The sequence below is a fragment of the Hirundo rustica genome, chromosome 14 (genome assembly GCF_015227805.2).
Source record: "Hirundo rustica isolate bHirRus1 chromosome 14, bHirRus1.pri.v3, whole genome shotgun sequence".
NCBI lineage: Eukaryota > Metazoa > Chordata > Aves > Passeriformes > Hirundinidae > Hirundo > Hirundo rustica.
This window is the reverse complement of record NC_053463.1, coordinates 6,447,628-6,472,148: the sequence shown is the minus strand read 5'-3', so window position 1 is coordinate 6,472,148 and position 24,521 is coordinate 6,447,628. Positions and strand designations below refer to the sequence as shown.

The window sequence follows — 24,521 nt, the reverse complement described above, 5'->3', positions numbered from 1 at the left end:
AGGCCTTGAGAGCCCCAAATCTCCCCAAGAGAGCTGCAATTGCATCCTGACCTGCCCTGCAGCTGCAGGCAGCACAAGCCCAGGTTCTGGGGCCGAGGGGGCTGACACCTGGCTAAATCAACAGCTGCTGACCTGTCACTCCATGTCCAGCCCACACTGCCTGGGGGCTGCTCGCCTGACCCAGAACTTGTCTTGCTCAGGATCTGCAGGATTAGAAGTGATGCACTTAGAAAACCTTTGTTTTCTTGTCTTTTTTTTTTTTATCAAGAAGTCAGGAAAAAAGGAGGGAAGAAAATTCTGTGTAGTGGTTAAGGCCAAGCCATGGTTTTGGCAGCTCTGATGAACTCGTTTTTCAACTCTTAATCAGTCCTGGTTTAATACCTCATTAGAATAATACATCATTAGTTACCTAACAGAAGAGTCTCTGGTTACAATTTAACAGTCCATTAACATTCCAACAGAGGATATCAAAAGGGCTTGAAAAGGGTTTGGTTTCGTTTTTCCAGAAGTTTATTTCAAAAGTGTGCCAACGGGATACACAGACAGCACTGTAATTCTGGTACCCCAGACCCACAGACCCCCGACAGCCCTTCCATCTGTCCCCACCCACCCCCCACACTAACAAAAGACCTGGGATGTATCAAGAACCCGATTATAAGTGGAGACACGGAGCTCAGCTTGCCCTGGGGCTGCAAGCAGGGAAATAAGGCGTCTCTAGCTCACCCACTGCTCAACATATGGTGCTACCATGGTAACTAGAAAATAACATTTACTTCGAGGATGAGGGGGGCAGGACGTGCTAGGGGTTGCTGTGCTTTCCTGCGTGGGCACCCATCCTCTGGGGATCCTGGGATGGGTAGTGGATGGGGCCTGGGGCTCTCATGAAGGGAGGTGGGGGCCCCATGGCGTGGAACATGTGTGGTCCGAAACCTGCAGAAACAAAAGTTGGCAGCTTCAGGCAAAGCAACAGAAAACCTGATGTGTGTGCACTCCTGCTTCAAAGTACTCACACCACAGCTGGCTGACAGCTGTGTCTCACAGATGTGCACCTCTCCCATCTCCCCAAACTCCTGCCCCCTCTTTTCAGTACAGCTAGGGCCAATCCCTACCCCAACACACATCTTTACAAATAAAAGCTGCTGGGGGACCGGGCAGGTGTCTGTAATACCCATCTAAATATTTTCTACTCAACCACAGAGCAGAGAAAATACATCTACAAGAGTCCAAAATTCCATTAAAAGAAAAAAAGCATCTCTGGATAGAAATATAGAGAGCCAAGGATACGCTGGCTTTCAACCAGCAGCAAATTTACCCTTTGAAGTTCAGGTTAATGTGGCATTTACAAAGCCAGCAAAAGCACTGAGTAGGTCTCAGTACCAGTAACATGGATCTCCAACATGCCTGGGAATTTGCAAGCAAATACCAACCACAACAGGCAGCTCAGTTTAATTAAACTGCGCTGACAGCTCAGTTTAGATCATCCGTTTACACTGTGTGATCAGGGATGAGAAAAATCAGCTCAGGGCATGCATCAGTGCTGCAGCATGGCCTGGCAAGGAGGAAGAGACTGTCTAACACTGAATTTCACAGCCACACCTGAGGGGGAAACACACGTACCTGGAGGCGGCGGTGGAGCGATGCCAGGAGGAGGTGGCAGGGCAATGTTCACCACGGCTGAAGGGCCACTTGGAGGTAGATTGAAGTAATTTGCAGAAGCCTCCTCTTCTGCAGCTGGAGGAGGAGGGAGGGCTGCAGAAAAAGTACACATGGTTATGGAAAATCTCTCAGGCAAGACAAGCAGAAGTGTCTGCCTTCAGAGATGGAGCACAACCTATGCTTTCACAAGGGCAAACTATTGCTACTACTGCATGTATGAACTAGACTGAGAAGCAGAACTGCCCTGAAACCCCAGTCACCAATCTCCTCCATCTGAAACCAGCTTTGCTTCACACTCAGTGGACTAAGAAAATATTAGAAGCGTGGGCTGTCAGTATCTCTGACCTAAGTAGGTTGAATTCAGCTTTAACTTCTCACTCATCACATAAAGAACACACTTTTCATCATGGATTTGCTCCTAGACAAAGCTCATCTCCCATCCAGCTGGATCTGCTGCAAACCTACTATAGCTGCTCTGGGCTCACCACTGCCTCTGCCATCCTGAACTATCACTGCTCCCAGGAGTTTAACAGCAGCCTCACTCAGGGAAATGCGTCAGCCTTAAGTGTTTCAGAGATGAACACAACTCCCTCACCTCCAGGAAGTCCTGGAACTGGCTCCAGCTTTATCCCCGATTCTGTAGTGCCTTCCTTGTCCTTTTCTTTTCCTCTTGCTGCCTGGGACCTGAAAGCCAGACAAAAGTTTGAGAACAAGGATGAGAAAAGCAGGATAAGGAGTTATTTACATCACAGTGGCTTCACATTATCTATTCCAGCTCCATTTCTTCAGGCCAAAGATGTTTCTTCAGAACATCAGACAGACAGTACCAAGTTTGCAAACAGTGTTTACATGAGATGGACTAGGAGCAAAGCCACCAAAACTCATCCATAATCCTCAACCAAGAAATCCCTTATCCTACTTGTGTCATCTCCAGGCCAGATCCCACTGTTAAAAGAAAACCAAAATGCAAGAGGACCCAAACTATTTACCAAAAAACTATCTACTTCTGCATAATACCCAATCCTGCTGTCAACTGATAGAAGAACCTTGCAGATCTTCCAGGCTTCCCCTGCCCCCACACTTACCTTCCCCATTTGACGTTGAGCCTGCGGCCGTTGACAATGAGTTTGTTGAAGGATTTCTCAGCAGCCACCTCTGCAGCCTGTCTGGTGGCAAACTGGATGAAAGCACATTGCTGCCTCTGCACTACTGTTATCGTCCGGATCTCCCCAAACTGGTAGAAGTGATTTCTGTACGGGATCAAAAAAAAATTATTACGATACGCCACTCCTCCTAGTCACAGGGTATAGGGCAGGTGAAATAGGTATGCTCAGAAACTTTCTCTTCTCCATCCCCTGTTCAAAGTAATCATTAGAAATCAATAATCAGTTAATCGTAATTAGCATTCCGTGCAATTATGGAGCAATAAAAGCTCTGCAGCAGCTTCTCTCAGAAGCTAGCTAGAGGATTTGTAAAATGTAGCCCATTGTAAAAAGGGCTACACAGCTCAAAGGGATGACTCATCTTTAAAGAGATAACTTTTAATCAAAGCATTTGAAATGTGCCTGTTTGTTCTCCAACAAGCTGGCACTCCTCTGCACTTACCCACCAACCACTTCCCCATTAAAAGAATCTGAAAGCCAGATTTATTTCTGTTCCTCTTTTGAAGTGCCATTATCAAAGCGTTAAACAAAAAGGCAAGGGCAATACAAATTCACCAACACACCTGAGATCTGATTCAGTGATGGTATCTCCGAGGCCTCCAACATACAGTGTAGTAATAGTCTTGTCTTCAGGAGGATCTAGACGAGGCATGGTTGATGCTCGTTTCAGAAGTTTGTCAGCCACGGGATCGTTAATTCCATAGTAACGATCTTTGATGTTCTGGTCAGCCAGAGGATCGTCTGGATCTGTAGGTTTCTCATGCCTAAGGTTCAGCAAACAAAGCATTTTATAACATCAGGGATGACTGAATGGATTAAAATTACTGCAGCTGACAGTTTCCCTTCTCAAGCCCTCAGGTCAATTAGATTCTTAACCCTGTCCACATAAAAATGCCAAAATGGAACAAAGCCCTGAACACTTCAACTGCAGCCAGGACTGCGTCAAGCTCTGAATGAATGGTCCTTCTGACAGCTCAACACTCAGCACTACAAAACACAAGAGCTGGGTTTGAAACAGCCTCTTGTTCAAATACAAAGATCTGTGCTTGAGGGGACTGATGCCACGAAGGGGAAGAACTGACTAGACAAGAGGAGAGCTGCAGTCACTGCTTTGGCAGAGAACACAGCCAACTTCTCACAAACCAAGCTGCTACTACAGAGATTCATTTGCTGGCACTGGATGCAAGTTTTGCCCTGACCCAAATCACTGTAGCGTCTCCTGCACACTGCACCATCTCCAAGGGAAGCTGCATCTGACCGTGGTGAACAGAGTGACTGCTCAAGCTGTCTCTACCTGTAGGGACACTCCTCTCCTCTCTTGCACTCTCCTTTGACCCAGAAGGAACAGATGTGAGGACGGTTGCGTTTGTAGTATGGAGTGGTTCGGGCCAGCTTCAGCAGCATGTCGCTGGTAGAAGTAGCTTTTCCTAGTGCACCGACTGGTCTAGTGCCATCAGAATTGGCTATCTAAAATGAGGCAGAACACAAACAATTATGTGTATATCAGCACTGAACACTAATGCACAGAATCAGAGCAAGCAAGTGGTTTTAAGAGAAGCTTGGTCGTTGCTGCCTCTTCCTCCCCACACACAGTTACCCAAAAAGCACGATCATGGCTGGCTACACGTACTTCTCGCTCCATGTTCTGGGTGTAGTATTCTTTGTTGACGTCAGATTTAGGCATTTCATCCTTAAGGGAGAGTCCTGCATCCCGGACTTGGATAGGCAAACCTAAAATGAAACAAAAAACCCACAACCAATCCATATGAAGAACAAGTTGAAAGAGCAGAAATAGTGATTTCTGCAACCTGCAATGACCAAACTCATCTGCTGCCCAGGGAAACCACCCTGTCCTTGAACCTCTGAAGAGACATGACCATCAAAGACTGTCCAGTGCCACTTACAAGCACACATTTAAAGAGCCTTCACCAACCCCCAATTCAGAGGGCAGCTCCTTGTCTCAGGTTTTTGGGTACATACCATATTCCAGGTCGAGCAGGCAGGTCTGACAGACATTCTTCAGCTTGCTGCAGGTCTGGCACACTTCTGTCTTCTTGAAGCGCATCCGCACCCCGGGGCACCAGCGGAACACGGTGAACGGCCTGGCACAAATCTGGGACAGAAAGGTGGCACCTGGTTCACTCTGCACAGAGCTACCACTCTGCTTCTTGCATGGAAACAAACCCCAAACTTATCTGGCTTCTTCAAACCATAAATACAACTTCTTTGTCCTAAAGCTAACACTCAAGAAATATTTGTTTCTATTTGAGGTTTTACTTTGATGGGAGGAAGTTTTAGGGAAGTTTTTTTTTTCTTGGTGTTTTTTATGACAATAACCAGAGTGCAGATCTATTCAAAGACATGGAAATACTCTCTGATTCCAGGTGATGTCAGTATGGAGCTCCTAGAGATGAACTGCAGTGATGGGTACATCAGGCACCAGCACAGCAGCAACCTGGGAGAGGTTATTTGGTGCAGAAGAGTGATGTTCCCTCATCTCATGGAATGATGCATTTGGTTCCTCTGCATGTACAGCTTGAGTACATAATACAATCTCAATCTGTAAAAATTCCAAATTATACCTTTTCTCTACTTCAGATGAAAACTGATAAAAGAGCAAAGACCTCCTTTAATTTCCCTCAGTCCAGGCAACACTGAGTATTTCTTGCTCTTGGAAATATTCGTGGCTTATTTCTTGGACAGCCAACACAAATTACCAAACAGCCATGAATAAGAAATGCAGTAAAACCCAAACTCCAGGTATTTTGCACTTCTCAGCAAAAACAACAAACCCACACAAGAAAACATGGATCATTTAAAAGGCTGCAAAAACTTTGAATACAGTACAACAGTATTTGCAAAACATGAAGACCTTTTTAGACAGACTTAGGATTTGCTCAATAATTTTATTATTTTAGGACCAACTGGCTGTCTAACAACCACAGCAGACTGACCTAAAAATTTATGCAGTTACATAAACATTTTACGTTAACCCAGATAAGCACTCTTCTGAAGCTGACAGGTTTTTAATCATTAAAATGTATTATTCCTAGATCTGCACCCATTTTGACATTCTTTCTTCAAAACACACAAACATACCTTGCATTCTTTTCCATATTTTTCTTTGGTCTGAAATATAATAAAAATGATAAAAGAAAACATGAAATATCAATTCAACATAAAACATATCATTGATGCTATAAGACAGTAGGGTTTTTTCATAATTATGCTGCATTTAGACACACTCACTCCGGTGTATCTGGCTTACACCTTGGGAAGTCAACAGGACAAAAAATATAAATCCTAAATATTCTCAATACACTTTTGGTTTAGAAACTCTCATTAAAAACAGAGTATTTTAAGTTCCACCTCCTGTACTGATGAAAGGTGAGAATGAAAAGGAGCATTAACAGTTCTTTTGAAGGAAAGATGATGTTACATGAAATCAGCCCACGAAAACAAACAGGTTCTGAAATATGCTCTATACCAGCATTAGGGTCATGTTTCATAAGAACAACCCAATCTCTCTCAGCAAACTTTGTGGAACACGAATGTGAAGGAAATAATGTCAGTGTATGTCATGGGCAATCAGGCCAAGCAGAGAAAAGAAACACAACATGGACTGACTCACATTGCACAGAGCAAACCAAGGAAAACAAACAGGAACTTAAACTACCTTCAAAAGTCACCTTTCACTTAATTTTAGAGGTGCACGTTTATCACATTTTAGAAACTGCGCTAGTTAGAATTTAAGCAGCTCACAGCTCTCCTTGCTGGAGTTTGCCAGTCCTAAAACCTAATTTTCTACTATTTCCTGCACTCCAGACACTGGACAGCAACGTCTTCTTCTCCTTTTTGACTGATTTGTTCTTAATTCACACCCCTAACCATGACATTACACACCAACAATGGCTGGGACCAGACCCTGTTGTGCAGAACCAGCTGTTCAGGAGTGCGTGTTGACTTCAGCATCTCCTCCTGTACCCAGTCCTACTTTAGTCCCCAAACCCACAGTTTTAGGGGCACCACAGAGAGAGGGAAGGAGTGCAGGGTCCAATAGGAACATACCATCCGAATATAGGGATTTTCTCCAAGACATGTCTGGCACAGGATAGGGAAGTCCTGAATTGAGCAAGAAGAAAAATGGGAATTTGTGACAAGCTCTGCCATCACAACAGCTTTCAAGTCACACTCTGAAAAAATGATCTAGTTTAACTCATCAGACAAATTAAAAGACGCAAATGGATTCAGAGACACCGGGAGAGCTGCAAGCCACGACCCAGGCCCAAATTATTAAAGAACGATAATCTGCTGGCTATTGCAGCTTGGAGTAAAACTTAGAATAACCAAATAAAAAGCGTATTCCAGAGATCTGAACCTGTCAGTGGCTGGACTGCAGCAGGTTAATAATCCCCGCTATCCCTCAGCAGCGACTGTCTGCACTGGGCCCACTCGAGAGAGGCTTCGGCTCGAAGGGACGCGGCCGCGGGCACACGAGGGACCCAGCTCGGTTCCCGGCTGCTACAGGCCCTGAACCGCGGCGCTGATGAAGGAGCGGCGGGGCAGCTCGCTCCCTTTGCGCCGTAAGGAGCGCCGGGAAACCGCGGCAGAGCCCTCCCGGGCGGCTCAACCGCAGGTGGCGGGTCCCCAGGACAGGTGGCATTTCCCTAAGGCAGGAGGCACTTCCCTAGGGCAGGTGATGAGTCCCCAAGGCAGGTGGCGGGTCCTCACGGAAGGTCCCAGCCCCGGGGCCGCCACCCCGCACTCTCCACACCTCGCGGCCTTGCCGCCCCACACGCTCCCCCGGCGGAGCAGCGCCCCGCCGGCCCGGGCCCGCTCTTCCCGGCTCTCCCGGCCCTGCGCGGCCGTCCCCGCTCACCGCATCCTCCCAGTTCTGCCGGTTGTAGGTGTTGGAGCCCAGCGATGTGGACATGGCGGCTCCGCTCCGCTGCCGGCAGGCGCCGGCCGGAAGTGACGCCACTTCCACCAGCGCCGTGACGGAAAAGGCGGGCTCCGGGAGCGGTGACGTCACAGCGCCGCGGCCGCGCGGGGCGCTCCAGGCGGAGCTCAACCGGCGAGACCACGGGCAAAGAGAGGGGGGGCGGAGGACGGGGACGAGAACATTGGGAAAAGACGGGGGAGCTCCGCTCTTTGATTTAAATAATGATTGTTTTGGAATAAGAGCCAGCGCAGAGAATCCGAGAGCCACGTGTGTTTTTATTGAAGGTCACTACACGACGTCAAGCATAAGGCAAGAGGCGCCTGTCGGGGAGTGGGGACAGAGGCAGGGACACGCCAATACCTTTCCTACCGCCTACAGCACCTACAAGGAGGGGAGAAAACAGCTCGCCGAGCTCATCAGAGCGCTCAGAACGCCATAGCCCGATGCACCTTTTGTTTTCAGTGAGAAGGGCGCAGGTCACATTGCCTGCAGCAAACCCCAGCCCCAGGCACAGCTCAAAACCTGGGTCCTGGGAGGTTTTTCTGTGGTCATGTTGCAAGTGCAGCAGCTGTTTTGGCTACCGAACAGGAGAAGTTGTGGCCAGAGGTGAAGTGCTTTGTTATCTGGACAGGGAAAGCCGCAGCAGGCACTAGCATTACACATTAACTACTAAGGACAAGTCTCAAACTCATGCTGTACATCTGTGTGTCACCTACACAGAGTTGTAAACGTGATGCCTCGCCATTCTGAGACCCGCTGCCAACCGGGGCCTGTGTGGTGTGAGCCCCTCCAGCACACCAGGGCAGGGTCCTTGCGCTAAGGGAGATGTTTTGGGGCGCTGCACCACCCCCTCAGAGAGCTGGCAGCCTCATCCTGCCCCTCCATGCAGAGGATTCGCAGATCCAGGCTGGCAGAGCCATGGCACAAGCATCATGACAGGGCCACGGCTGGCTGGTATTCAAGCCTTTCCCAGCACAGCAGCATGTCAAAGCCCCTCAGAAATGTTTAACAAAGGTCAACGTCTGAAGTGGGAATGCTCTGCAGGAAGAGCCATCTCACCTGCCTGCACTAGCCATGCACTTACTGGTAATTCAGTCTCCTGGATACACAGCTCTTAATCACCCATTTTAGCTTGGACTGCAGCCAAATTACACTCCGGGTAAATGACCTTCTGGTAGTGAGTGTAGTTAACATATAGTGAGTTTTCACCTTTACACCTCCCTCCCACCCACCCTAACTGGAAAAACAAATATTATGAACCCAAATCACCGCTGTAGCTTTATAATCACCAGAACTAATCTTAACTCTCCAGGTTTCATACCCTCATCACTACAATCCCTAGCAACACAACATTTACTGAGCTCAAGTCTCCCAGGGAACCTCTCTGGAGCATCCCTGCCTCTCCAGAGAATTCCTGCCACAGTCAAGAGCCGCAGCAGAACCTGAATTCCCTGCTTGCAGCACATCCTGCTGCCACATCCAGCTGAGAAGCAGCGGGCTGATGGCAGGCTTCATTGCCAGTCAGATCCATGAACACTACAGTACACTATGTTTAAATTTTAAAGGCAAACTGATCAACTCCTTTGTGAAAACGCATCTGCCACCTCAGCTAAGCAAGCTACATATGCCAGAGGGGTAGGGCTCGACAGCCCAGTCCCCACAGTTGAGGTATCCTATGAGGAAGCAGAAAACCAAAAGAAAAGATCGTGCAGCTGGGAGTAACTTGCCAGAATGCAGAAGGCAGGGACGCTCCTTAAAATGTCTGTCTGGGAAGAGCATTGCTCTGTGTGAAAGAGAAGTTGATTATTATCGGGTACGGAACATCAGGTTTGTGGGCTGACATGGAGTATGGGTTCTTTTCTGCTGATAAATCCAAATTCAGCCCTAATTATCTGTAAATAAAGCCAAATTCAGTGTAAACCTGGAGGGAGCTAATTTTCTGTGCTCTAAGACGTGCTGCAAGTTAATCTAGCCTGTGGCAGTGAGGGGAAGTGGATTGGTGGTTAGTGGGCACTACGACAAGGGGAGAGAGAACAAACCAGCCCAAACCACGGCAGCCTCAGCCCCCTCCTGGCGGCCGGCCTGGCCCGTGGCACACCCACACATCACAAAGGAGCTCTGGCAGAAGCTTTCACCAGCTGCTTTCTCAGGGTGCCAGTCCATCCAGCCGTCGGGAGCGAGCGCTGGGAGCCGCTACGGGAGCACGGGGCCGAGGCTGAGCTCCACGTGATGGGTGAGCCAGATCACCTCAGAGGTGTGGTCGCCCTCCTCGCTGGGTCGGATGGGAGCAGTGAGGTTTTTAAACTCATGCTTCATCTTGAAACTCACGGTCACTTCGCCCTCTTCTTTCTGTGGGGTGACCTTGATGAAAACTCCCACCTTATTGGCTTTTCTAAAGGCAATAACGCTGCAAGGCAGAACACAGAGGAACACTGGGTCAGCCAAGTTGTCAAAGCATTGTTCCAAGTGGAACAATGCTCTCAAAGGAATTCAAACCACACCGAAAACAGACATGAGGAGAGTGAGTTACTCAAAGAGCCGAGTTTTTAAGGCAGAGGAGCCCCACAGGATACTCACTCAGGGTCATCCTGGAAGTCTTGAGGCTCTGCCAGTTCATCATATTCTGCTGCAGCATCTTTGCCAGCCAGAATAAGCTCCTTGGGAGGAACTGCCACCTGAAACAGAGCATGGAGAGAAAGAAGCCTTTCAGCACTGATCACCAGCTACACTGCAAGCAGAAGAGGGCTCTCCTCTTCTGAGGTGTGCTTCACGGCAGTTTAACAGAAAAGTGATTCATCCCCAGCTTTTCTCTGCTCCAGGACCACCTGATTACCACCCTGCCAGTGAAATAATATTTCTCCCTTGGGTTTTTGATATCAATAAACAGACACAATTTCAAAATACTTCATGAGCTGCTGTTGACATTGGTGACAGTCATTTAAGCTCCAAGAAGGGATATGCAGCACAGTTGGCAGGGGTTGAAGGACACATGGGAAGTGTGGCCTGTGAAAGGACAAATGGGAGTGGTAAATCCTGGAAGAGCCTTACACAGCAGGAGGGTACAATCAATACCTTGGCAGTGCTGTTGATGTTATCAGGGTCTCCCTCCTCACACTCCAGCAATGTGACATGTGTGACGTTCTCCACAGGATTAGTCAGAGTCAGGAGGACTTGGCTCTCCTGGGGAGATTCAGGGATCACAGTTCAGGAAGCAATTGTGCTAAAATTCATTGTTACTGTAAGCACCTCCATATTCTCTGACTGATCAACACATTCAAAAATTGCATCACATTCTCTCAATGGATGGACAGTGACCACCCCCTGCCCGTAAGAAAGGCACCAATGCCAAGCAAAACTCTTAATATAAGAAATAGGTATTTTGGGAGTGTAGTTGAGATCTCAGTTCCACACCTCTTATTCTTCAGACACTGGCAAGTGCTTATGATGCCAGATGTCACACTGCACAGCAATCGACTGCAGCAGAGACAAGTACGTGCAGTGTTACTCTGGCCACTCCCTTAAACCCTGCATCCTCTAAATGGAGTGAGTGGAGCCCTCAGGGAACAATCATCACACCACGTCATCTTCCAAAAAGATCCCACATTCACAGCTCCTGGCTATGTCTCAGCCCAAGACATTTCTGGAAAAGCTACTGACCTTCATGTAGCGCAGGTTGGGAATAGACATGATTCTCACTTCAGGGATGTAGTTACTACAAAATAACAGAGCAAATGACTGTGAGGGACTGTGTTGCTGCCTGTAGAGCTATTAGAGCTTTCCTAAAAGGAAAAATTAAATGTTCTTTTGCTGTATAATCCTAATCCTATAAACTCCTGCTACAGTCTGGGGCTGGCACAGCATGCAGTTTTTTTGTCAAACTGCTGAAATCTTTAGTAGATCAGCAAGCAAACCTATTACAGATAAGGTAAATATATTTAAAAAGGTGATTACATCATCCTAAGGGATGACACAATCCCACAAGAGGTCAAAGGAAATTAAAATAGAAGGCATTAACTAAGCATGAGCAGGGAGTTGCTGCCCTCAGTCCCCATTTCGTACTTACACAGCAACCAGCTGGATCTTGAATTTGATAGATGTTGGATTGAATTCTGGTTTGCTCAGGTTATGTTCACATTTCTAGAGAGAAAGATACTTAAGTCAGCACCAAAAGACAGTGTGCAGTAATACACTGAAGGATCAAAGCCACAAGTACCGTGTCACCAGCCATATTACAGCCTCCAGCACCACACACAAAAACCATCTGGGGTGCATGTAGCCATCAATGTGTTCAGCTATTGACACTCCAAAACATTATATCCAGCACTACCAATGCAACCTCAGAAACACAAGGCTTGGAACCAGTCTTGAAAACACCTGGACACTGACTGCAGCACAAACAACTGTAAGCCCTCTGACCTATGCTCCAGAATCCATTAAAGAGTCCTGATCTCCTCATAGGCTACTCTTCAAATAAAGGATCAGCCTGACATTACTTCTTTCTGAGAAAATATTCTGCATTTGCAAAGCTTTCTGAATCTTAAATACTTACAAGAATATTGCTCTATTACTTTAGGAACTAGATAAATAAATACCCTTGTATGACTGAGAAAACAAATCTTATAGTGAAGGCCATGTAGAAAGCCAACAGAAGAACTTGGATTTAGCTCTTGCCTGTCTTCACTTGCCAGGTCTCTGCTTCTCTGAAATACCCTTTTCCTGCCTTCACCCTAGGGACATCTTCAGTATTCTGCACTGCCACTCCCTAATATTTTGTTTGTTGACTTTAATCCTTAGTAACATAAAAAAAAAAAAAAATCTTTCAACTGTCCTGTCAGTCTTCTTTGACTCCTCGGCTACGAAGGGTACAAGCACAAACCACCTTTGTATCTTTATGCATCTTTGACAGTGTTGTCCCCCTTTCACACCTGTCATCACACCAGAGACGTGACAGCCTCCCTCGCCCCCTTAGTGCTGTCACCACTAACTTGGCTGAGAACACTGAACAACCAGAAGCATTTGAGCCATTTCTTTCAAAAGAGAAACACACAGCCCATTTCCCAGCACCCAAGTCCTGAGAGCCTGGAAAAGGCACCTCTCTGGATTGCATTCCCTACCCGGCAGCGCAGCGAGCGTTTGATCAGGAGGTGCTTGTGACGTGGGTAGAGCTGGGAAGCACAGATGGGCTGGAAGTCAGGCTGCAGCAGGCGCTGGCGCAGAGTCGTCACTGGGAGCACAACAGAAAGCAAGACAAAGAAACGTCTCAGCAACTGAAACTCGAGCTGGATTCTACATTTGCACCTTGCACTGTGTGGTGACCTGCCACCATCTCTAAGGCACCTAATTTCACCTGCACCCCATAATTCAGAAGCCACTGGCAACTATCACATTTCTAGAAATAAACAGAAAGGCAAAAGCTGAATAAAAGGCTGCCCTGACTGGGCACAGTAACATGAGAGCAATATCAGTGCTAGCCCCGGGACAAACAAGGGACTCACATCTTTCTTCAAAGCTGAGCTGGGATGGAAACAAGAGTTTTGTAATCATCCAGAACATGGTTCTTTCCCTCACCACAGCAAATGAGTTTCACAGCTTTGTTATCCTCACAGCTGGGTGCTGCATGAGTACAATACACAGCTTCTTAGCAAGGAGTTTGCATAACTCAGACTCACACAAAGAATTAGAGAAAACATGGTTGCCAAAGCAAGAAACCCCCAGCAGCCAAAACCTCCCATGGGTTTCTCTCAAAATGCAGGCTCCTCACTGTTCCAGTGCCTAAGAGGCAAAAGAGCCACCTGGCAGCCTTTCCCTCACTGTGGGGAACCAGGAAAGCTGTGTTCTCCACCAGCACCAAACTCACAATGCCAACAGCCTCGTGAGAAAAGGAGACCAAGAAGATCTACCCCCTCCCATAAACCTTTCATGAATTAATTGATACTGGCAGGCTTTGTAGGCCTGCAGAACTACCAACAATGTCCGTTCAACTTGGAGCCACCTCAGCTGGAAGCCCACATCACTCCTGTACCTGCTGGTTTATCCTGTTCACACCAAGTCTTACTGATCAATTTACAGTATTTGTGGATTAAATTTATGAGTCAGCTAAAGAACTGGCAAGTGTACACAGGCTGTTCCAGACTGATGTCAAAGCAATGCGCAATTGTTACTCAACAGCCCACTTTTGGTTCCGGCTCCCCAGCAGCTGCTATTTCCTTATTTCCTGCTATTATTTGAAAAAAGGACATTAGCTTTTTTCTCCATCCAAAACTTGATGCTTCACACACAGAAATTAAGGCCAGCAAGAAAATTAAATAACCCTTCAAGCCTTCTGGCTCTGAGCTTTCCATGTACAACACGAAGTTGCATTCAAAGTTACCATTGAAAAGGTCAATGTATTTCCCAGTATTTCAATCCCAGCATAAAAAAGATCAGAAACTTGGGTCATGAGGGACGTCACAAGCATTTAGGCAATGCCCATGTTACAAAATGTAAGGCCAAAAAGTGACAGAACACTAAGGTTTTACCTTCTGTCAGATTGATTGGTCTTGTGTAGTAATCCTCAGGAAGAGGCTCCACTTCTTCTACTGCATCAGCTGGCTCGATCTTGATCTCCTTCTGGTCTTCTCCTTCTTTCAGTCTAAAGCAAAACAAGGGGCACCTCAGTCATGAAACAGAGCATCCTCTGAAAAAAATGCAGTTACTGCTGTTGCTGTCAGAGCAGTAACTGCATTTTAGCACAGAAGGCAGCGAGAGCTGAGATTGCACAACAATAATTGTAACAAGGGTGTAAGCAGTCACTTGTTCCTCTTGGGTAAAGCAGAAATCTCCTCTCACTGCTATCTGCTAATTATCTATCATCTTTCTAGAGTTGCTTTACTCCTCTCTTACCTACACCTCCAATCCTCCCCACAAAGGTAACCCCAACCCTGAGACTCACGAGAGTCCAGCGAGGGCACTGATGGGAGCTCCGGGCCTCTGGCGCTGAAGCCTTGTTCCAAGGCCATATTTGTCCTGCAAGGAAAAAAGGAACTGTCACCCTCAGGTCTGCTTCCTGATGGGACAAAAAAACCTGCTGCAAACTCATCCTTTGAGCTGCATGACAAGCATGGGGGTACAAGCAAAGGAAAGCAAAAAGGAAAAGGTATTCAATGCTTCCTAAGATACATTTTTCTGCTTAAACTGTGAGCAAGGAGAAAACAATTCCCACTGCACTGCAGATGGGGAAAGACAGATGTGTGTGGCTACTGCTTATAATGCTTTTTGCTCCTTTCTCAAATCACCAGCCTGTACAACTGACACATTTACCCTGGATATTCTCTTCAGAGCAACTCCATGTCAAGCAGTGTAGAATGAGAGCTCAGCTGCCAAAAAAGTGGGTTGATGTGGTTATGCATCCATCTGAAAGGCTCTGTAGCACTACTTGAAGCAGCTGAAAAGTTCAAACTCCTACAGGCCTCATCACCTACAAGTCTCTCTCACCAGAAATAGCTGAGCTACTCCTCTGACTTCTACAGCTCAGCTGTACCCAGGATGCTTGGAGGCAGACATCTTCCTCCTGGGCAGGGCTGAAAACCTGAATTCTCACCAAATGAGAAATGTGAGCATCAGCCTACTCTGGTGATTTTTCAAGGATGAGATTATTAATGTTAGTGGCACTTGCCTTGGCCAAGCTGTGTCTCAGCCAAGCTTGGTGAATGACTGCTTTTCAGGTGTACATTACTTACTGAAAGTACTGCCCTGTTTCTAAACTAACACAAAATATTTTTTGTAACAAATGTCACCCTCTGAAGAGTTCGGCTTCACCTGTTGTTTGTTCTAGGCACACCTAAGCCAGAGACCCTGAGGCAGGGCGTAGGATCTGTTACTCCCCTTCAGTTGGTACCGTGAGAGCTTTAACACCAGCAGAAGAAAAGACTTACCACTACGTGTATAGTGTGTTGCTGTGGAGAGCGCCCAAAATAGCAGCAGGTAGCAACGGAGACAAAAAATGCAGCCATAAGACACAAGCAAGGGCACAGAGCAAGCACAATTCATTGAAGTTGCAAGCATATGCAGTCACCCAGCTAAACAAAGTGAGCATTTACCTGCCAGCTACAATAAACAAGTCGTTAAAGCCACAGCCCAGTCTTAAGGTTAACTTCAGTAGAGATTTCATGCAGAGAAGTGTCAGACAATGCTGATCTATCTGTCACTGAGCTGTGGGATGGACTGTCCTGAGAAAGTGCTGCCACTGGCACTGTGGCTGCAGTTGCACTGCAGTTCACTGCTGGAGAACACAGTCCTTGGCACGGCAAGTATAAACCCTTCTGGCACTGCTGGGTTGGACTATCAGAGAGTGGCAGTGTAATACACAGTAATGAGTATTCATCCCTAAAGAAAGCCTCTTTCTTCATGTTGTCCTCAATTAGCCAAAGCTGGGCAGCCCTATTGTGCTACCAGCTATCTAACTCTCCAGGCTGAGGCTGCTGTGGATCACTTTTCCTGCTCTCAGAGGACAGCACAACCAGCTCACCGAGAAGGCCAGCGGAACGTAGTTGCGGCGTCGCACCAGCTTCTTCCTGTCCCGCTCGATCTTCTCCTTCTGAGCCAGCTGCTGGTAGTACTCCACCAGCTTGTTAATCTGGAGGGAGGAAAAGGAACAGGGAGGACTGTCACCTCAGCTGCAACATTTGCCCGTGAACTAGATGGGGTTGTTGCTATTGTTTCACTCTGTTCCTAGTACCAGCTGTACTATGCAGGATGTACTTGAAGAAGCCTGTGTACCTTAACATGCCTTAACCCACGCTGTGGGTGACAAACTGACCCTTCTTGGGTGATGTGTGTTGGAGGGCACTGTCCAATTCTCACTTTGCAATTCAGCAACTGAGACTTTGTTCACGAATTTGTCATGATTGCAGAGAGTAATGTCATGTGGCCAACTCTAAGCAATTTGGATTGGAAGAGCAAACAGCATCTTTAGCATCTTTTCCCCCCTCCTCAAGCCTGGTCACATTTTAAGTGGAGCCCTAATGGGTAACAGGGAAGGGTGTTAAAGGTGCAGTTGTGTTTTCCAGATCCTAGACACATTTTTGATTGGAAAACAGCTTTTTTTCACATACATACGCAGCACATTCACCTTAACAGCACCATTAGATAGGTTGATTTCAACTGAGCTTCTTCTCAAAAGGAGATTTTTTACTGCGATATCCTCAGGGGAGCCTCTAAGAGGCCTTCCCTCCATTGAATTCAGTCAAGGTGCAGATTAGGAACTGGAACTGGTATCTGAAGAATTATATAGATGCAAAAAAAGTGAGAGGGCCTGACACTCTAACAGTTCTTTCTGGCTGATGCATTTCAGCCCAAGCACAGCTTTCCTGCTCACTCACCCTCTGTGTGTGAGGATTCTCCGGCTCCTGCCAGCCACCACTTGCTGCACAAGAGAAGAGAAAAAGCAAAGTCCGCAGGAGGTTTCCAGATGCCACACAGAAATCACACCCAACACTCAACAATCTTGGTGTTATTATAAAATATGACATTACCTATTTTTGCTACACCTACTATTACAATTGTTTAAGTTGATGTCTGTGCAAATATACACCTCTGAAAGCGTTGCACAGGCAGGTTTGGAATGAGGGAGCTCTGACAGCTTTTATATTGGGTTTTTAAACAAATGTTGCTGGAGACATACTCAGGACAGCACCCAGGAGTCACTTCAGCAGCAGGTACATGTGTTTATGTATGTGTCTCTTATTACTGGCTGTTGCTATCTCTGCATCCTCAGCTCCATTTTCAGTCACATTAGCACTGGAAGTCAGAGGATCTACTTGGCCTACTCAATCCCATTTCTGGAGCCTGACAGATATTTTCTGTACATCTCATGTACAAAAAAAAAGAGATGAAAGCTTTGTTCTAGTGCTCTTGTGAAGAGAAAACCCGAGTTCAAACACTGACTAGCAATTCTGGAATAAGTCTAAGCGAATAAAAGTGATGGAAAATAAATTAGATGTTTATGCTGTCAGACTGAGTGGCTTCAAAGACTGTGAAAGCACACAAACAAGATCTCAGCTGTGGGGAGAGCGCACTGACTAAAACAGTTTGACAGTTTTCTCACTACTCAGGTAACACAGGCATGGAAGTGGGTCACATATTCCACTAACTCAGCTCAGCTCTTCAGAGGAGTCTTCAGCAACAAAGTATTTCCTGTGAATTTCCAACTATGACTCCAATCCTAGAGATTGAAGATATCAAGTCTATAGTACAGTCAGGAACTAACTGGATTATCTGTTACCTTTAAAACACAAACTGGGCTCGTGCTGCAGCTCAGTTTTCTGTCTTTTAACAGCCCCTTACCGACAGACTTGTCTGCCATGCCAACGTCCCGGGAAGTCCAGCGGCAGAAGCCACAGGCCAGGTAATAGGCTTTCTTCATGGTGGTCTTGGCCGGGTCGTCGGGCAGCGGCGCAGGGATGCTCGTGGCTCGTGTGGAAAGGGTGTGCATGCAGCAGGGGCAGTCAAAGCAGTTGGCACACCTGCAAACAACAAGGCAGGGCTCTGAGAAGGGTCCCAGGCTGAGAGAAATGTTCCCAACAGCCACATCAGCATTAAACCAACAGATCATTAATTCCTAGGGAACAGCACCAGAGGTAAGGAGCAGCAGAGCTGTCACAGGAACTTGGGGGATTCAGAGTCAGCATAAGAGCAGTGAGAAACATAATGGGATACTAAAAAACCCAGGTCATAAAAAAAAAAAACAAACCCAAAAACCCAAAGTCATGAACAGCACATGATACATCATGGAAATACACTTATTCCCCAAAGAGACTCAAATATAACAAGCTGTCATGTAATTTTTGAAGAGTTTCAGACAGACATGGGAAGGGACTGTTTTAAATAGGGAGCCTTGATGGAAAAAAAAACAAAACAAAGCAACTTCACCTGTTCTTTTTCAGCTTGGCTTCAGCTGAAGGCATGTTTTCCAGGCAGCTGGGGCAGTAGTGAGAGTCCACCTAAAGAACACAGTCACATCACACATGTTCCCTGGCTCACCTTTGTCCAAAAAGCCCCAAACTGCCACATGATCCAACAAGGATTCGTGTCTTGCAACAGCAGGGTGAAGACAGGGAAGGCTTGAGATATTTTTTGGTATGCAAAACCTTAGCCCATCTCAGACAAATTTTGATCTTTAATAACATAAATTATAAGGTTTCTTAAGTTAGAGTGGATTAAACTACTCCACTTTGTACACGGGAAAAGATCAGCTAGGTGTTGACCTTTAGCAGTTACCAGAATCTCATTTTTCAGCTTGAACAACAGTTTTAACATTTTATTTTCTATTTAGACCTAAATTTATTCTGTCCTCGCCATTACACTGGTCAGATACGTGCATATTTCAGAAGATGCTTTGTATCTTTCTGTTGTCACAGTGTATTTTGCCAGTTGAAACAACAGCAACAAGACTGGAGGCCCTCTTTGAAGAGCAATTCAAACTGATTATTAAGCATGGCCACGCACAATGACTACACTGTTCACACCACAGGGAATTCATGACGGATACAGCCAGGCCACAAATCCACTCTTCAGAGGCCTTAACATTTCCTTAAAGATGCCTCTTCTGAGATCTGAGGGCTGCACAGTCATTCTTTCAAGGCTTTCCAAATCTATCTCAATTTATTCATTCAACCAGGCTTCCGCAAAACCAGTCTCAGCGATTTTAACATATCATATTTGTTTCAATTCAACTTCAATTTATGAAGTCCTCCCCCCCGCCCCCCACCCAGCAAAAACCGTAGCGTATAACGAGGAGGGGGGTGTGTGTGTGGGGGGGTGGTGGTCCTTGCCCCTCCACGGCCGGGCCCGATGGGGATGGGTGTGGGAAGGGGGGGTCTTGACCCAACGGTCGGGTCCCACCGAGGGGTGAGGGGTCCCCGCGGCCCCGACCGGGTCCCGCCGAGGTTTGGGGGCTCCCCGCTCCCCCGGCCAGGGCCGTTTAGGGGGACACGACCCCCAGGAGGGGAAGCCTCCTCTGTGCGCTCGCCCCAGCCAATGATAGCCCGAGCTCCGCCGACGGACAGGAGCGCACAGCCAATCCAGCGAGCAGCACTGCCCCAGCCGTCACTCGCGGCCAATCCGCGCGCCCCGTGCAGCGCTGCGCCCACCCGCCAGCCGCGCCAACAGCCAATAGCAAAGCAAGAAAAGAGCGACTGGCGGGAGAGCGACCCAATCGCTGCGCGCAGAGAGAACACCGTCCCGCCCCGTCCCGCCCGGTGCGCGGGTGCGGCGCGGCCGGTCCGCCGTTACCTCGTGCGAGACACACTCGAGCGAGCGGAGCTCGCTACAGTAGCGGCAGAAGTACAGCTGCGGCAGCGGCGCCCGCAGCTCCTTCTCGCCGCGCACCAGGTACAGCACCCGCTCCGACTGCAGCAGCGACGCCATCTTGGGAGCGGGCGGGCTCCGCCGCGCCGCCGCCTGACGCCACCGCGCCGCCGTCTGACGTCACCGCGCCGGCGTGAGCGCGTGCCTCCAGACGGCCCCTCAGTGACAGGCAGCGCCTCTCAGTGCCGCCCCTGCCGTGGGCACGGACGCTGTCCTTGCGTCCCGGAGCTTCGGGCCCCTCCAGCCTGGCTTTGGACAGCTGGTCTGTGCCAGTGCCTCACACCCACGCAGAGAAGGGTTTCTTCCCAATATCCCATTTCTCCCAGCCCTCTGGCAGTGGGAAGCAGTTCCATCTTATCCTGTCCAAGCCCTTGTCCTAAGTCGCTCTCCAGCTCTCTTAGAGCCTCTTTAGGCACTGGAAGGGGCTCTGAGTTCTCCTGGAGCATTGCCTTCTCCAGGTGAACATCCCCAGTTTTCCCAGCCTGGCTCCAGGGCAGAGGGGCTCAGCTCTCAAAACATCTCCATGGCCACCTCTGGAGTCACCCCAGCAGCTCTGTGCCCTTCTTACACTAGGGGCCCAGAGCTGGACACGGCTCCAGGTGGGTCTCACCAGAGCAGAGTAGAGGAGGTGATCTTTTCACACCCCAAGGGTGGTTTCACTTCAGCCTCACGTCCACTAAGGCAGGATCCTGACAAGAATGAACGTGCCCGTGTATGGGATCAGCAGGAAAGCACGAGGTCTGTGGATGCTGTGCTGTGTGTGCGGAGGGCAGCGCTCCCATCAGCAAGCCACACGCAGTTTGCTGCTGGATATCCCAAACAAGCACCAGTGCCAGCCTGGCCTGTGGCATGAATCCCCATCCTCACCCCGGTATCCATCCCCACACAGTGCCTGGAGTCAGTCCCTGTTCTCTGCCCGCTGCTTGCAGCTCCACAGGAAACCCCTGTCCATGAGGCCCTGCTGCTGCTCGCAGTATAAAATCCCACACACTTTTTATCTGCCTGCAGCAGCTGGAGGGGAGCACTGCAGGGAGGGCAGGGAGGAGGCTGCCTGTGCTCTGATCTGCGTGTTCAGGGGGTGCCTGGAGGCCAGGAGTGTGTTGAGAGCATGCAGTAGAGCTTTCCACCACCAGAAATCCGATGGGAAGAGACAGGAGTGAGAGGTGCACTGTGTGGCTCCCACTGTGACTGACCCTGAGCTTGTGTCCCAGAAGGAAAGTCGGAGCATCCCATCTTGCTTTTGGCATTCAGCGTCACCAGTGGAGTGGAATATTCCGCTGGGCAGCAGAAATACCGTTCCCAGCCGGCGGGCTGAGGTCTGTCCCCTCCCTGGCGATGCTCTCTGCCCGTTGTCTCTGTAAATCACCTTGCCCGAACCCCGGGGGAGTGCGGGCACCTCGCTGAGGGTGGCAGTGGAGTCTCTGGTTGGTCTTGCCCTGTGTCTCGGGGGCAGGTGGGTGCCTGTGAGCCCTGCTGAGGCAGGAGGGGGATGGGGTAGGGAAGACCCTTTGTTAAGGACTATGAAGTGAAAATGCCCCCACGGTCCTTCCCTGAGACCTTCGGCTTCAGCTCCAGATGTTCTCCCCCAGTGGAGGGGTGGGATGAGATGGAGTGTGTTCTTATTTTATCCTGGCGTAGAAAAAACGTCTTGCAGTGCCTTGTCTTTCCTTCCTTCCTTCCCCTTCCTTCTATCCCCTTCCCCTTCTTCTCCTCCCCTGCCGTCCCCCGCGGGCCGGGCCGGGCCGGGCCGGGCGGGGCCAGGCGGAGTCTTTTTCGCCCGGCGGGAGTCTTTCGTTCCCGGCGGGATCTGCTGCTGCCGTCGCTTCTCGCAGGAGCTGGAGCGGGAGCCGGATTCGGCGTGGGTTCCGGAGCCTGGCAGCGCCGCAGGTAAGGGGATGCGGGCAGGTAGGACGGGCAGGGCACAGATAGGGCACGGGCAGGGCAGGCAGGGCACGGGCAGGGCAGGCGGGGCACAGACGCGGCAGGCAGGGCACAGACACGGCAGGCAGGGCACGGGCAGGGACGACAGGGCACAGACAGGGGGCACAGGCAGCTGCCGCTTCTCCCCCACGGCATCGTGTTCCCCACCCCCGAGGTGCCGGGGCAGGACGGGGGCACAGCCGCGGTCCCCGTGGAGGGGGTCCCCGCTCCCCGGCCCCTCCGTCCCTTCAGCTGATGGATAACTCCGTGACTCAGCGCGAGGTGCGGGTGGGGGGGACACACACGAGGCTCCCCAGAAGGGAGGGGGCTCCTGGCTGACCTGAGCCCACCGTTTCCCCAGGTGATGATACACCGGTGAGTGACCAGCGGGACACCGGGCGGTAGCTTTCCTTTATCAGCTCCCGTAAAAACCAGTAGCAATTAATAGGGAAGTTTTTCCCTGGGCTTTTATCCAGTGCTTTCAAAGCACTCTATGAATCCTGAGGGTAATTAAGGAGCTTTTACCAAAGGCTCTCAAAGGAGCCCAAGGTGAAAGCTGGACCTGGCCACAGGGGTGTCCCTGGAGAGGGCAGCAGGGGACTGGGGGGGACTCTGGCTACGGGAGGGATGGAGAGGGCTGCCCCACCACCACTCTGCCTTTTCCTTGCAGGATGGACCTCCCTCACCTCATGAGTCCTACCAACCTTCCCAAGCACATCCTGGATATCTGGGTCATCGTCTTGATCATCCTGGCCACCATCCTCATCATGACAGCGCTGTTGCTGTGCCCCGCCACTGCCGTCATCATCTACCGAATACGAACACACCCCACGCGCAACGGCATCGTGTGAGGCACGGGCAGCAGGGGACGGCCGGCTCGCTGGGCTGGAGGGCTACAGCCATGGGACCCTGTGCCAGGGACCTTGATGGGGCACCCTGAGAGCTGGAGCCTGGGCAGGAGCTGAGGTGGGCCAGCACCCAGACCGGCTCCTGTACCTGGCTCTCGCTGGGTACCCACTGCTCATTTTGCCCACTGAGCTCACGGGGACTGTGGGGGAAAGGACAGCGTGGGCAGCAGTCAGGAGAGACGTGACTTTGCGGACATGTCCAGCTGGAAATATCTCGCTCCTGTGAGGGAGGCAGGCTGGTCTTGCCTTCACTGGTGACACCATCTCCTTCCAGGCAAGCAGCGAGGAGTGGAAATGCCTGACAAAGTTATTTCTTCTTTGGAGTCCCAGCTGTCAAGGTTGATGGGGAAAAAAGAGTCAAAGCAAGATGGATGTGGCTTCTGGTTGTGCATTTAGCACTTGGCTAAAAGCATCAATGACAGAGCTTGTGCTGGCTGCACAGCAGACGTGCAGCTGGCACTGGCTTCTCTTCTATCCATTATCTGCTGAAATGGTAGGAAAATCCTGCAGCACTCTTGGTTCCTCTGGGTCTTGTGGGGCAGAGGAGTGTGTGCAGTTCCTACCAGCCCTCCTGTCTGCACAATCCCCACTCCTGATAGTGAGAGCTCTCACTGTTTGCCCAGCACACCAGCCCTGCTGGGGAGCCTGTGCATGCCTCACCTGGGCAGGTAAAGCGGGAGGAGCGGGTTTGTGCCCAGCCACTGGCAAGGGATCATGTAAACTCCTGTATTGCCCTTTGTTATGAAATAAATGGACTTTATCCTTCATGTGAGTGTGTCGTGGAGCTCTGTCCACACTACAGGTGGTGTCTGGCTCAGCAGGACCTGGGATACTTTGCAGCCTCTCTAGAAACCCTCCCTGCTCTGACCTCCTTCTCTGCCTTGCCTCAAGGTCCCTGGGGTTCTGTCTGGCCTTGGAGCCCAGCAGGAAGCTCACTGCCAGCCCAGCCCCATGCTCCAGGAGGGCAAACCTCAGTCTGGACACAGTGGGTGGGAAGGATCCCTCAGGACTTTCTAACAGTTGTTGTGGCTGTTTTTCTCCCACTCGGGTGATCAGCACCAGTTCCCTCGCACCAGCCTCGTGTCGGGTCAGTGTGGCAGGAGCCCCGGGGCTGAAACCACATCTTGGTGACTCACAGCAAGAAAGGTCACTGAGCTGACAGGATGAATCAGGCAAGGATGTGGGGAAACACTATGGTGATGCTGGTGGGAATTGTTTAAATCCTATTTTCTCTGCTGAGAAGAGCAAGCAGCCCTGCAGTGTTGGAAACCATGTGTGCTATCCCTGTGTGGCTTGATCCACAACAGCCAGATTGGGGTTTGCATTGGGTGGTGGGGCCAGAGGTGCAGGAGGTCCCCAGGGAAGCAGGACCTCAGACAAACACCTTGGGGAGAGAGCCTAGCACAGGGATGCAGACCCTGGGCTGCAGAAGTGCCTGCACTGGAGCCTCTGGCTGTGATTGTGCTGGGATGGAGAAGATATTTATTCCTTGCTTAGCCAAAAAATATATTTCTGTTTTGAGCTGTCAACTCTCTCTTCCTCTCTCGATTTGCAGAGTTTGAGGCAAATAACCAGAGTTATTTTCCT

At 49.5% G+C, this 24,521-nt stretch overlaps 3 protein-coding genes across 4 annotated transcripts; 1 reads left to right on the top strand and 2 right to left on the bottom strand.

Moving 5' to 3' along the window:
* Window positions 1-487: 487 nt before the first annotated feature.
* Window positions 488-7,811, bottom strand: RBM22 (RNA binding motif protein 22). The gene is made up of 11 exons (XM_040078523.2): window positions 7,699-7,811; window positions 6,888-6,941; window positions 5,919-5,948; window positions 4,800-4,932; window positions 4,450-4,550; window positions 4,114-4,286; window positions 3,383-3,583; window positions 2,742-2,906; window positions 2,252-2,340; window positions 1,618-1,749; window positions 488-930 (listed from the first exon to the last, which is right to left on the bottom strand). The coding sequence occupies exons 1-11, from the start codon at window positions 7,750-7,752 to the stop codon at window positions 800-802; spliced, it is 1,263 nt and encodes a 420-aa protein (XP_039934457.1). The 5' UTR covers window positions 7,753-7,811; the 3' UTR covers window positions 488-799.
* Window positions 7,812-8,016: 205 nt separating this feature from the next.
* DCTN4 (dynactin subunit 4) lies at window positions 8,017-20,196 on the bottom strand. 2 transcript variants are annotated; one of them, XM_040078379.2, is made up of 14 exons: window positions 20,032-20,196; window positions 18,670-18,740; window positions 18,085-18,263; window positions 17,121-17,164; window positions 16,268-16,375; window positions 15,675-15,695; window positions 14,693-14,766; window positions 14,280-14,392; window positions 12,876-12,985; window positions 11,825-11,898; window positions 11,419-11,473; window positions 10,834-10,941; window positions 10,339-10,436; window positions 8,017-10,168 (listed from the first exon to the last, which is right to left on the bottom strand). In XM_040078379.2, exons 1-14 carry the CDS (start codon window positions 20,164-20,166, stop codon window positions 9,955-9,957), a joined length of 1,404 nt encoding a protein of 467 aa, XP_039934313.1. In that variant the 5' UTR covers window positions 20,167-20,196; the 3' UTR covers window positions 8,017-9,954. The 2 variants fall into 2 exon arrangements, with proteins under 2 accessions (XP_039934313.1, XP_039934314.1); XM_040078380.1 differs by lacking the exon at window positions 15,675-15,695.
* Window positions 20,197-21,843: 1,647 nt separating this feature from the next.
* SMIM3 (small integral membrane protein 3) lies at window positions 21,844-23,701 on the top strand. Its single transcript, XM_040078354.1, has 2 exons — window positions 21,844-21,993; window positions 22,697-23,701. The coding sequence occupies exon 2, from the start codon at window positions 22,698-22,700 to the stop codon at window positions 22,875-22,877; it is 180 nt and encodes a 59-aa protein (XP_039934288.1). The 5' UTR covers window positions 21,844-21,993; window position 22,697; the 3' UTR covers window positions 22,878-23,701.
* The last annotated feature ends 820 nt before the right edge of the window (window positions 23,702-24,521 follow it).

Bases quoted from the DNA above. Each gene is read 5' to 3' on its own strand.
- RBM22 (XM_040078523.2), bottom strand. From the start codon at position 7,752: ATGTCCACATCGCTGGGCTCCAACACCTACAACCGGCAGAACTGGGAG. The intron at 2,341-2,741 runs GTAAGTGTGGGG...TCTGGCTTTCAG, and splicing joins CTCAACGTCAAATGGGGAAG to GTCCCAGGCAGCAAGAGGAA. The intron at 931-1,617 runs GTACGTGTGTTT...TTGTTTCTGCAG, and splicing joins CGCTCCACCGCCGCCTCCAG to GTTTCGGACCACACATGTTC.
- DCTN4 (XM_040078379.2), bottom strand. From the start codon at position 20,166: ATGGCGTCGCTGCTGCAGTCGGAGCGGGTGCTGTACCTGGTGCGCGGC. The intron at 12,986-14,279 runs GTAAAACCTTAG...TTGTGCTCCCAG, and splicing joins ACCAATCAATCTGACAGAAG to TGACGACTCTGCGCCAGCGC. The intron at 10,169-10,338 runs GTGAGTATCCTG...TCTGCCTTGCAG, and splicing joins GACTTCCAGGATGACCCTGA to CGTTATTGCCTTTAGAAAAG.
- SMIM3 (XM_040078354.1), top strand. From the start codon at position 22,698: ATGGACCTCCCTCACCTCATGAGTCCTACCAACCTTCCCAAGCACATC.